The sequence below is a fragment of the Borostomias antarcticus genome (genome assembly GCF_949987555.1).
Source record: "Borostomias antarcticus genome assembly, chromosome: 8".
Taxonomy (NCBI): domain Eukaryota; kingdom Metazoa; phylum Chordata; class Actinopteri; order Stomiiformes; family Stomiidae; genus Borostomias; species Borostomias antarcticus.
The window spans coordinates 23398180-23411308 of record NC_140241.1 but is presented as its reverse complement, the minus strand read 5'-3'; the positions used below and the strand labels follow the sequence as shown (position 1 = coordinate 23411308).

The 13129-nt window shown below is 41.1% G+C and overlaps 1 protein-coding gene across 3 annotated transcripts; it reads left to right on the top strand.

The window, feature by feature from the left end:
- The first annotated feature begins 3826 nt into the window (after window positions 1-3826).
- On the top strand, window positions 3827-12575 carry smarcb1b (SWI/SNF related BAF chromatin remodeling complex subunit B1b). 3 transcript variants are annotated; one of them, XM_084441578.1, is made up of 9 exons: window positions 3827-3959; window positions 4734-4845; window positions 5098-5206; window positions 5369-5506; window positions 5719-5846; window positions 6444-6610; window positions 6774-6964; window positions 10684-10815; window positions 11250-12575. In XM_084441578.1, the coding sequence occupies exons 1-9, from the start codon at window positions 3876-3878 to the stop codon at window positions 11287-11289; spliced, it is 1101 nt and encodes a 366-aa protein (XP_084297704.1). In that variant the 5' UTR covers window positions 3827-3875; the 3' UTR covers window positions 11290-12575. The 3 variants fall into 3 exon arrangements, with proteins under 3 accessions (XP_084297704.1, XP_084297706.1, XP_084297705.1); XM_084441579.1 differs by having other exon boundaries at window positions 3885-3959; window positions 4706-4845; XM_084441580.1 differs by lacking the exon at window positions 11250-12575 and having other exon boundaries at window positions 9695-10801.
- Window positions 12576-13129: the final 554 nt, after the last annotated feature.

The window sequence follows — 13129 nt, the reverse complement described above, 5'->3', positions numbered from 1 at the left end:
GTTTGTCCTACAATCTTTAAACACATAAAGATAGTCAAACTTCTTTACACTCTTCACACAACGGGGCATTATTGCTACAAATTTTCAATATTCAGCTACTTTTGTCACTGCTACAGTGTGGTGATGCACCGCATCGATGGCACATTTTCTTTCCTCTGTTTCTCTTACATATATATATGTGGTGCTAACAGAGATGAGATACAGCAGCTGGCTGGCTGTCTACCATGGGCTTGTCATGCCTTGAGTCTCTAGCTTTACACTAGTGAACCAGCGAAAGGTACGGTACATTCCTCCTGGTAGTAGGACAACAAGGAACAGGCAGCCATGAGGACTCGGTGATGATGGTTCATGAGAATAGCGCAACCAAGCATTTAGGCCCTGGCAATGTGCGATACATTTCTGCAATTGCAAAAGGCCAAGGCTGTGGTGGATGGCCATTTTGGCTTAACACAATGACTTTAGTGGCTTGTCTTGCATATATTGTAGGTGAGAGTCAGAAGGCATAAACATGTCTTGGCACAAAGGTGACAGTTTTCTAGCCTTGTGAGACCATCCTGATCTCGTGAGCTCACATTCTGTTTCTCTCCACAGATCAGTCTGGACTTCCCCCTATCTTGAACAATTATTTTCGAATGACATTGTGATCTGGCCAATCAGGGACTGTGTTCTAACTGCTGTTCTGCCCCCCAGTAGAACACATCCCCTGATTGGTAGTTGTCGATGATGTGAAATACAGGCAGCCCCTGGCAAAACTGCCATGGCATCTCCTGATGCAGCGCGCAGCTCTGTTAACGTTAGTAGAATAAACACAGCCGTAAGTGCAGGTATTGCACAAATATACTTAATAATGTCAATTAAACAAGAACAAGAATATGAGTTTCTCGGCAGAAAATATGTTTTCGCCGTTCTTCCGACTGGTTTTGACAAAAGTTTGTTTTGTTACGCTGATTGGCTGAAGGAGTTTGTCTGTCAAGGCAGGTACTCCCGCCCACAATGATCGTTTGAGACGGGGTCCGCCAGACTGATGAGTGGACAGAAGCTCATGAGCTCAATTTGATCTCACAAGGCTAACAGTTTTCACACATCCTCAGATAGATTTAGTCGTTGTAGTTTGTCGAGTGCCAGATCTTTCTGCCAACATGCAGCTCGAAACAGAGGTGAAGTACAGGACACTGTGCTATCTCTCAACTGAGATTGAGTGTGAGACATTATTTTAGTATGTGAAGTATGTTTGGAACTCAAACAAGGCGATAGAGACAGAGAGGAAAATGAATGTTGTATTCTGTTTTGAAACCATGGTTTGTGGTCTATAGATTTTTCTTTTGTTTTCTTCTGCTTCCTGTCTTTTAAAAAAAAAAAAGGAACATTCACCCATGTCTGCTACCACCTTTCTCTATCATTCTCTTATCGCTTTCTCCCATCATGTTGGATTTGAACATTATTTCACATTCATTGACCCAGCTAACTGTATGTTGACATATACTGACATGTATGCAATCCCTCCCCCACGCTACAGAATGTACAGTTGTCTTGCTAACGTGCTTGTAGGAAAGTCCAAAAGGGAAAGGCAAGAGCAAGCCGCAGAGAAAACAAATAGTCAGGATCGTATCAGGATTTATTATCTGTCACACTACATGTGGTATAGGCAGATGTCACCGCGCTGTATATCTAGCTATAAGTGTTCACCCCAAATGAACTTGAAGTAATGTATTCTGTTCAAATGGAGAATTATGCATATAGCTGGATATGGGACATCTGACAAACTTTTGAAAAAAAAAAAAAGTCCATTTAACCCATGCCAAAGACCAGTAACGGCTGTGGTGACACCAAACACACATAAGTATAATGGCTTTCCATAGTGTTGTCCATGAGTGAAGATGCTGTCTGCAATTTCAGTATGACCGTTTCCTACAGTATTTCAACAATTTGCATCACAGACTTTGTCCCTATGGTACAGCTGCCATGGCTTACATACATCACATACAGTATCATGGATCACAGTGTTAACAAACCACTTTCATTTTGGGAGGGTGCTTCTAGAGGCTTTTGACTGTGACCATGTCACACTGTATCCTGTGCATGAAGATAAACATTAATTTGGGGACGCACTTTTGGGGACTTGAAGGGTAATTGAGAGGAACCTACATAGACTGCTGGATGCTGAACACAAACAACGGTCAAACCAAAATAAAATTAGCAAGGTACCGCCTGCTATAGACCTGGAGATGATGGCCACTTAAAACCCTAGTAATATTAATGTCACCATGTATACTGCAGTTTGGCTGTTCTAGTGAGAAATGTATCCTAGATCAGACAAATTCAAATGTCTGATCTCAGTACAGTAGCTCAAATTTCTAGCATGTTTATCATGCATATCAATAAGAGTCATGCACATAAAAGTTGGGTTTGAGTCCAAAATGTATTCTATTTGTGTGCTCTTCCTGTCTCCCGTATAATCCGAGCGGTTTGAAATGTGGATCTGTCAAAAGAGATGTTAGAATTTCACAAATGTAAGTAATGTTGTACGTGCGTGGTTGGGTGGGTGAGCGCGTGGGCGCATGTGTTTGTATATTGTGTTTGTATTTGAGTGTGAGACAAAAGTTATTTCTTCTGTTTGTGTGTATCATTAAGGAGAAGTGAAGGGCCAAAGACCGCACAGATCCTTCTGGAAAATGTCCATTCTCAGAAGCACTGCCTGATCAGGAACATCACTTTGCCTCACCCTCACTTTCACAACTATCAATATTCTTATTCTAGAAACCCTTTGTGCCATTGCTCTCTGCCACTCTAAAAGACTGTACTTTCTATCGATTACCTGTTAAATGTTTTTTCTATGTTCCTTTTGTATTTTTTGTATTATAAAAGATTTGACTCCTTTGTACTTTTGATTTTTCATTTTCCCTCAATTTTTTGTGTGTGCAGGCTTTATTTATTGTGTAAATAGTAAATACGTTTTGTAGCATTGTACATTTTGTTTCTTTCCCTATGTAATTGCAAATTAATATATGTGTAAATATGAATATATATGCGAAGTTTATACCACTGTACTTGTGGGCCCATATTCTCTGTTTACATTGGTTGCTGTATGTCCTGTCTTTTTTGTACAATGGTCAGTTTAATATTGCTTTCCCCCTTAAAGTGCTGTGTGTGATGTTGGAGAAAATACCCACTGAATAAACACTTACTGTGTGATAAAATGTAATTGTCTGTTTTGCATTATTATTTATAATAATATACATAACCATTATTAAGGTTGAACATGCTCAGGAGCAGCTACTCCACCGAGCTGGTCAGCTATGTCTAGAGCACCTGTGGTTGATACTGTCCAAACCTGTCGCCTTGCCTGTGCAGTGAAGCCTCCTCAGCTATATAGATAGATACAGGACAGTATATCCGGAAAGTATTCATATCCCTTCACTTTTTCCACATTTTGTTATGTTACAGCCTTATTCCAAAATGGATTAGATTCACTTTTACTTTTCACTTTTGGAATCCCAATGGTCACTGACAAGAGCTCCAGTGTTCCTATACATGCACACCTCTACAACACTCAGGAATGCTCAGGCACTGTTATAGTCTGAAAGGAAGCTCACTCTTCACACAGTTTGCAATGATGTATGTATGGATGCATCGAGGTGGGTGGTAGTGGTGGTGATGATGATGATGTGAATTAGTTTGATGTAGGCTACCTCGGATTGTAGGCTGTGACCGGCTACTCCTGCACAGTAGATGGTAGTAATACACCTTTTACATTGATGCGATCTGCCCGAAGAAGAGATGGCGGTAGAGCAAGATCACATTTGCGCATGCGTTAATTATTGTTCCGATTGTTAGCTAGCTGGCTGGCTAACTAGCTAGCAACATTCATCGAAAAAATGGCACTAAGCAAAACCTTTGGACAGAAACCGATTAAATTTCAGTTAGAACAAGATGGGGACTTTTTCATGGTTGGATCAGAGGTATGAAAAATTTACAGTAAGCGAATACGTTTAGATAGCTACACAACAATTTGTCACGACAAGCATACTAGGCTAGTTTAGGCTAGGCTAGTCTACCGCTTACAAGGCTACTGTTAGCTAGCACTACCATCATTTGGTTATGTTTAGCTGTTTAGCTAGGTGTGTAACAAAGCCGTTGGACTATCGGATAGCTTGCTGTCCATGCTAATCTAGCATGATAGCTAGCTAGCTGTCGTTTATCGTTCATTATTAATTCATTGTGTTTCCACATTGAAAGCATCATATGGAAACAACGCTAGAGCTCACCAGTACTCCCCAAATGCACACTTGGCCTGGCTAACGCCAATACTATAGTAGGCTCCTATGTAATGTCTACTTAGCTAGCTAGCAATCATCCAGACCTTAGATGTCCGTTATCTGGTCTATAACGGTAACAGTTAACTAACTTAGCTACCGTACTAACTAGCTATAACGGGCTGATTTTGCTCAACTTATTCCTGAATCAGGTCTGGCTAGGTCTGTCCATGCCTTGTTTAAGTCCTAACGTGGATGGTCCAGCCAGCATGATCCATAAAGCAAACGGAACTAACTAGCTGCAGTTTAACATGAAACCACATATTTCTGTATTGCAACATTTCACTGACAATCTTTCCCTATCCAGCTAAAGTGACCAGGCCAGTCCCATAGCTGCATAGCAGTAAGGTTCAGGCTTGTTCTGGAAGACTCCCACTGCTCTCTAATAACAGATCTTGACCGTCTCATCCACACCATCAGGTTGGGAACTACCTGCGCATGTTCAGGGGTTCCCTTTATAAAAGGTATCCCTCACTTTGGAGGCGGTTAGCCTCGGTGGAAGAAAGAAAGAAAATCGTTGCCTCATCACACGGTCAGTAATTTATTAAATAAATCAAAGGGTGTTGTTGAATAAGGTGCTCTTAATACATCTTTGTGTCCTTCTTTTAATCTCTGATTTAACATGACCTGTTACCTGAACGCCTTTCTAATCATCATTCACAGTTATTTTTCACAGAAGATCAGCTCATCCTTGGATATTTCAAACAGGACTACATGTTGTAAACAGAAATGAAAGTGTTTATGAATGTTTGTTTTTTTATTTTATTTTTCACATTTCATTTAGCCACCAGTGTGACTCTCCTGAAGGCGTCTGAATGTGAAGAGATCTTTGAGGGTAATGATGAGAAGTACAAAGCAGTGTCCATCAACACAGAACCACCTGCGTACCTCAGGTAATGAATAACCTTACCAGAATAAGATCCTCTGCTGCAGTGCGTAGAAGTGTCCCACATACCACGGAAAAATAAATAATTTCACTCTCTACAGTTTGGATTCCCAAAGCAGCATGGTTCCTGTGCTCCAAAATATGATGTATCCTTGTGTTTTCTGTCTAGGGAACAGAAGGCTAAGAGGAACAGCCAGTGGGTCCCCACGCTGCCCAACAGCTCCCACCATCTGGACGCGGTGCCGTGCTCCACCACCATCAACCGCAACCGCATGGGGAGAGACAAGAAGAGGACCTTCCCCCTGTGGTGAGAGACATGCACTGCTATTCACACACGGCTATGGCTTCCCACAGCGCCGAATATTATGCCGTTCTACTTAAACAGTGATCAGTATGGGGATACTTTTCTTGACACTGTTAAAATAATTTTGTCACTAGTATTATCACCTTAAGGAGCTTCGGTCTTCTGATTGGTTGCAATCTTCTGACCGTCCTAGTCTTCACATTCTCTTTGCTCAGCTTTGATGATCACGATCCAGCAGTCATCCACGAGAACGCGTCCCAGGCGGAAGTACTGGTTCCCATCAGACTGGACATGGAGATAGATGGGCAGAAACTCAGAGACGCTTTCACCTGGAACATGAACGGTACTGCATATTTTCTTTTATCAGCCTGATTATGTTCAAGATCGCTTACTCTCTGCCCATCGTAATTATATAAACATGTTTTATCAACAACCTCATGATAATTTGGGGAATAGCCAGATCCCTCTACACAATTAGGCCTATAGGATTGGTGACAGTGGTAGTCATGCTGTTAGGTGGGGAGTGACAGGTGGCCGTATAGCGATCCCTGCTTCCTCCATTGCATTGTGGGTACGTGCTGAGAGGCCCATGTTCTGACATTTTTGTTTGTGTGCGTGTGAACTTTGTTCGACACTACTGCTCAAAACAAGACTAGCTAGACTCTGTAGGCCGAGAGGAATCCAATGGTGTCTTACCTCTCGACATTGAGCTGATTCTACTGACCGCTTCTACTGACCACTAGATCGATGTGAAGACTGGCCCAATTTTCAATGTGTCACATTGCTAAGGCAAACATTGCTGTCTCTTTTGTCTGGGGATATTGCCCCAAAGGTTGTCCTTTGAACGTCACCTTTTGATTTAACTTTTAATTCTGTCACTTAGTTCACCCTCTGCACTGAAACATAATCAACACTATACCCCACTAACTCCATCCTCCAGAGAAACTGATGACCCCGGAGATGTTTGCAGAAATCCTGTGTGATGACCTGGACCTGAACCCTCTGACCTTCGTTCCGGCCATCGCCTCAGCCATTCGCCAGCAGATCGAGTCCTACCCAACTGACAGCATACTGGACGAGCAGACCGACCAGAGGGTCATCATCAAGGTGGGCTTCACCACGTCTGTGTGTGTGTGTGTGTGTGTGTGTGTGTGTGTGTGTGTGTGTGTGTGTGTGTGAGTGTGAGTGTGAGTGTGAGTGGGTGTGGGTGTGTACGTGTGTGTGTGTGTATGTGAGCTGAACTGAACGTCCACGTGTGTTTGTTCCCCAGCTGAACATCCACGTTGGGAACATCTCGCTGGTGGACCAGTTTGAGTGGGACATGTCTGAGAGGGAGAACTCCCCAGAGACTTTTGCTCTGAAGCTGTGCTCAGAGCTGGGCTTGGGAGGAGAGTTTGTCACCACCATCGCCTACAGCATCCGTGGCCAGCTCAGCTGGCACCAGAGGACGTACGCCTTCAGGTAATACACACGCGCGCACACACCACACACACACACACACACACACACACACACACACACACACACAGTAAAATGAACTTGATTGATAACAATCAGTAAAAATACATACATGCACGCATTCCCAGGGCTGCCCCTGAATCTTTTGTTGCTAGAACCTTGGTTGGCAAATAGTTTTTGTTGAGTCGTGTGTTGGGGGAAAATGTCCCTGTGCAAGTGGAACTTTATTTTGATGGTAGGCCTTGTAGCAAGTGATTCCACATGGACATACATGGGGGCATCTGAAGTACAGTAGATGGACAGTGTGGGCTAGATGATTCATGTTTAGCAAGAAAAACAGGCCAATTCATTTTGTTCCGTTAATGTGTAGGCTATTGGCTAGTAGGCCTATGTGATGAAAAAACAGCCGTAAGATAAACCTGCCTATAGGCTAGCGGGCCACCATAGCAAGCGAGATGGAGCCTGATCGAGGTACGGAGCTTGAGGCGAAAATGGAGGAAAGGCCTATTAATATCGAATGGAAATTAGCCTATGCACGTTGTAAGTTCTTACACTTTATTTAAGTAGGCTATACATATAGGCCTAGCCTATGAATTCCAATCAGCGCAGCCGTAGGCCTTAAATTAAAATGTTACGAGAAGCCTACATGTTGCCTAACCTCTAACCTCTTTAAATAAAAATGTTATATCATGCTAGTCATGCATTGTGGCATTTCTTTATTTAGCCCAGCCCGCTTATCAGTTGTTTTTCAACAGTTATGTCCTCCTCATCCTCATAGCCTACTGCGATGTCAGTGGTTATAATGACGCTGTTTTATTGATAAAAAGGGTAGGCTAAAACTGGAAAGAGAAATTAGTAAACACATATTACTGTCGCGAATCCCAAACCAATTAGCCTACATCCTCAAATCTGATTCATGCAATTGAAATAAACATTCATGTTCTAGCCTACAGTCGCAATTCAAAGGTGACTATTTTTGTGGCTGTGCAATTACATATAGGCCTAGCGCATGGAATCATGACAGCCTATCACACATTTAATCATATGGATGCGAAATAAGACATTAAATGGCTATATAAGCTACACTACGGCTAATCACTGCGACAAACACCTATAATAAGCCTAATATTATATTATAATATAATGACCGGAATTTCTCCAGTTTGTCCGGAAAAGTCTAATCTTCCCGGACACATTGATCGGTACCGATTTTCTCTAACGGAAACCCTGGTTCTAGCCAAGTCTGAAGTCATGGCGAGGGCAGCCATGTCTTACCCGAACTTTAAAGCCGGGTTTGATAGGGCTTGGGGTTAGGTCTTAGGGTTAGGCTAAGTGTGTGTGTCCGCCGGAAACTTTTGTGGCTCCTAACCCTAACCTTTCAGGATGGATTCATAAACTATACATTTCTTTAACAAAAATACTTAACAGTACATATAATATTACTCTACAAAGTGACTTAAAAAGTCAAATAAAATGTTAAAACATAGGTAATATAAATCCTCATATCATGAACACAACCCTTAAACACCTTTTCACCAAATAAATCTAAACTAGGAAAGCCCACTCCACTTACAGATTCAACACTGCATACTGACGACATGCATCATGGGTGGGGGACGACACTGTGCACTTATTAATCTATGGTATGTCAGAGTCAGAGAATAGTCATGTTTCAGCCTAGATGTTCTCAGGTCAACATGAAATGTCAAAGTGGTGCCTTGTAGTTCTTCGTCCCAAAGAAAGTAATTCTTTTCTTTTGATGTGCCATTTTATCATGTTTTTAAAATCGATTGCTTCCATTTCTTTTTTCCTCTGTACTCTGCCCGGCATGGTTTTTATTACGTTTGCTTGGCTCATTGCAGACATCCTCACAGCAAAACTACCCCAACCTCACCTGTGGCCTTTTTTTACTCTTAGTTTTTAGAAGGGTGTGGGGCTACTGCTTACTGATGAGTCATTCCATGTCAAATCAACCAGGCGTGACCATCTCAGACTGTTCCCACCTTGTTTCTATAGTTGCACATAGATACGTATTTCTGCGAAATATTTTTTAAGTAATATTTCATTTGCATGATTTTAACCTAATTGATTGTAATTAAATCTGATTTTATTTTTAGAGTATTCAAATAATATTACAACCCCAACATCAAGTGTTGGTAAAGGAGTATGCAGTTGGGGCCTGGAATTTAGTGAATTTCATATTGTATTATTTTCTGCTGGCTCTGTCATGGCTATTTCCCCCTGTTGAGAGAAATTGATCACTGAAGTAGTCTGTAATGTCTCATCATACAGTGTGATAGTACCACAGTTTGCCCAGCAGGTGTCACAAGATAAGGATTTGGGAAGGGCCAGAAAACACATGCTGTAGGAATACTTATATTCTACATTTTTCACTATAGAAACCAAACTTTATCAGAATGATAGTCATGTCGAAATGGGTTTTCACTGGTTTAACTGACGTGGAATGACCTTGATCGGTGGGGGTCAATTCAATTTCATGTTTTATTTTGTTGAGATTGATTCTACAATTGGATGGATTGGTTATTGGTTTTGACCCTAACACCTTTTTTTAACCAATACTTACAAGTAATTCTAAGACATCAATACTACGCAAATGCAAAATACGGGTTTTTGTTGTGTTGTGTTTTGCTAACATCATCACCATGGCTCTTTTTCATTGCTAATCTGTTCTTTGTTCTACTTTTCTCTCCCCCACTGTCTTGTTCCTTATAGGTCTGATTTCAGGTCAATATGCTTTTGAATTACTTGACCCCCCCCTCTACCCCCAAAGCTTTACCCTCCTCTTGGTTCTCTTACCACCTGCCCTGGGAAGCTGAGTACATTTACACTTTATATCTTTCACCTGTTGTCCCCTAAGCTATGGAAATTACATGTATCTGAGAGAATATGCCAAGTCAGGGAAAAGCCATCACTTGTCCTCTAGAACTATGTTTTTTCCCATTGAGATAAGATCTCCATTACATTAGAGAACTCATAAAATAATTTTTATTCAACACTTAGCATTCAATCTGTGACCAGCTGTAAATATCTTTGCTCCCTCGGTCGTCATCTTACATGTGAAGTGAATAAGTGTCCATTTCCTTGCAGTTTATGTTGTGATGCGAGGTTTTCCTGGCCGGATCGCGCCGCTTAAGTCTACATGCCGAGCAGCCAGGAAAACTCAACATGCTGTATCATTGCCAATCACAACATATGCAGTAAGGAAATACCTTGGCACGCATTCACTTTGCCAACCCTGCAGCAGATACGTATGTAAAGAACAAAAAAACATGTAGCTATTTTAAAGCCCTTCACAATGGGGAAATTAAGTTTGATCAGATTTTAGCCACATGTCTGCTAAATGCTGTTGTGGTCCAAGCAGAGGTGTGATTAGGGGAATTCTTAGTGTCGCTTTGGCTGAATCAGTGTTTTACTAACTAAGATGGCGTCTTGGGTAAAAACGTATGACCCTCCATGACTTGATCATGAAAAATCCAAGTTTAAAGAGTGAAACATTTTTGTTCTAATCCAAGGTGATTTCTATGATTATATCAAAATGTGAATACAGGACAACAGGGAGAGGGTTGCCATGTGTTTTTACCCAAGATGTTTCTTGTATTGACTCAACTCAAGACGCAACAATAGCAACATGTTACATCATGTGGGAGCTCTCGTTGCCCCCTCTGACTGACATCCTCTCACCGTGATGTCATCTCCTGCAGTGAGAACCCCCTCCCAACAGTGGAGATCGCCATCCGGAACACGGGCGACGCCGACCAGTGGTGCCCCCTGCTGGAGACCCTCACGGACGCAGAGATGGAGAAGAAGATACGTGACCAGGACAGGAACACAAGGTGAGAGGGCCTCTCTATCAATGCATTTACCAAACGTTCCCAGTGTGGCTTTTCACATTGGTGTCTGTACTCTGTCATCTCGTTGAAGTGACCGCTACTCTAATGGGTTTGGGTTGACTATGGAAATACACTTGTCATCTCTTAAGTAATGTTCATGGAAAAGCAAGGTAGGGCATTGGGACAATGCTGAACATTTGTTATCAAGCTGCGAAGGAATGTATTAAAAAAAAAAACGTACAGGTGTAGGAGATTGTCTTCCGCCTCTAAACTTTCATGCTATAATCCAGAAGTATTGTATTGGCTTGAGGCGTTTGGAAGTTGTTTTGTCAACAATGATGACATGGTACTTTAATTGAAGCATCAGCGACGGTTATGCATTTGCTTTCCTGAATGTTTTCTCTCAGATAACCTTATTGAACATGTTTCCTTTTCAGGCGTATGAGACGACTGGCCAACACAGCCCCTGCGTGGTAGAGAGGAGTAATAAGCTACTACTGGTCCACTCTTGACTACCCCTATGGGTCTGTTGTGATGAAGCTTCTGGAACTCTGTTCACATGAAATATACACGGCGGACAGCACTCCATTGGTCCTCAATTGGTTCTCAATCCCCATTTATCATGAGTAACTCAGTAGCTGTCAAGTCAACTGCACAGTGAATCAGATACATTTTTCTGATCATGCCAGGACAATAAGGAACACTTGGCCCAAGATCAGGCACAGCTAATATTTTGGTAAAGAAGGCTTATCCATCTGTTACTGACCAAAAACCTGCCTGCTCAATATTAGCCACACTGTGGTGCATATCGCTATTCAATATGGCATAGCTGAGGGGTAAGATGGGAGCTAAAAGGATTTGAAACTGTAAGCCTTATGAATTTATGGAATATTGCCTGCATAATAAAGCCATCTGCAATTCATTTCATCAAAGTCTTTGGTGAATCTATTCAAAGGTGCTGATGATGGCAGAAAACTCTTGTCCAGTGTTACCATTGATGAATGTACTATATTGTTGCCCATGCATGTAAGCATTTTGTCGGATCTGTGGATACTTCTGTTGATGGAATTAAATGTCCTCTCGTTTTTCTTTATACTTTTCATCACTTGGTTGATACCTTAATCTCGATGAGTAGAAATGCACCAGCAAGGGAATGCATTTACCAAATTGCGCAATTCGGATGTGGATCACCTAGAGTGGTCTGGGTTACTGGAATGGAAAAACATACCTGGGTTGAAATTCTATCTGAAATATGTTCAATTATTTAAATGTTTGAGTGTGCCTGGAGTCAGGTGGTTGGGGGACAGCCCTTTGATTCCATTGTGCCAGATAAGAGCAGTCAAGCACATAAGTAGTTGAAATTATTTTAAATAGGGTAATTATTTTAAATAGCCTAGTATTTTGACTCAGATCTGGAAGAAGCATGAGTAGAACAAAAATTATTCCGCTTTGCTGGATCCAAATCTGGAACCCCCAACACCCTGAGAATCATTCTTGGTTGTAAAACACAAGGAATTTAATTTTGTCAACAAAAGTAACTCAAATGTGGAGTATATTAAACTGAATGTACTCACTTGGACCTCCACAAATACTTACACGCATGAGACAGATGTCATGTCTGGTCCAACCATGGTAGAAGCTTTGTCACACTCAAGCAGGGCCATCTCCTAATTATGATGTAAAAGTATGTATTGTGCTTTCTTTTTGTAATGTTGCTTATACTATTAGTGATGGTGAATTTGATTTTTGTTTTTAATAAAATAACTTGAATAAGTCAGTCACACCTGGTTATTTATCCCTCTGCCCTCAATGATAATGGAAGAATTTAATTATTATTCAACCAAGTACAGTAGGTTAGCATACAGATTTAATAGAAATCTGACTTCGTTGAAAATCATTATTGATAATGCCTATCTATTGAATGACATGTAAGATCATGAAGATAAAAGAGGCATGGCTGTCATATATTGATAAATATTGACAGATAAGATAAGACTATTGATAAATATTGAAAGATAAGACTTTATTTAGACTTTTCTAGTGATAATTACTAGGAGGAAGTTGACTGAAAATGATGTACAGTAGTCATGGTTTTTATTGGAACCAAAGAAAACAATTTGTAAAAAAATGCACATAGTAAATATATATTCTGGAAAAGAACATACATTCTGGCTAGATCACATTGAGATACATAAACATGGTTAAAATAACTGATTACGAACAAATATGTTCTATAGTCAAAACTACCAGTGCTAGCAAGGGCTCATTCATCTCACCTGTGTGAAATTGTTCTCTTGCCGTCTGTTACATATCATTG

Excerpts from the sequence above, each read along its gene's own strand:
- smarcb1b (XM_084441578.1), top strand. The coding sequence starts at position 3,876 with ATGGCACTAAGCAAAACCTTTGGACAGAAACCGATTAAATTTCAGTTA. Across the intron at positions 3,960-4,733 it reads TTTTCATGGTTGGATCAGAG|GTTGGGAACTACCTGCGCAT; the intron begins GTATGAAAAATT and ends CCACACCATCAG. Across the intron at positions 10,816-11,249 it reads GACCAGGACAGGAACACAAG|GCGTATGAGACGACTGGCCA; the intron begins GTGAGAGGGCCT and ends TTTCCTTTTCAG.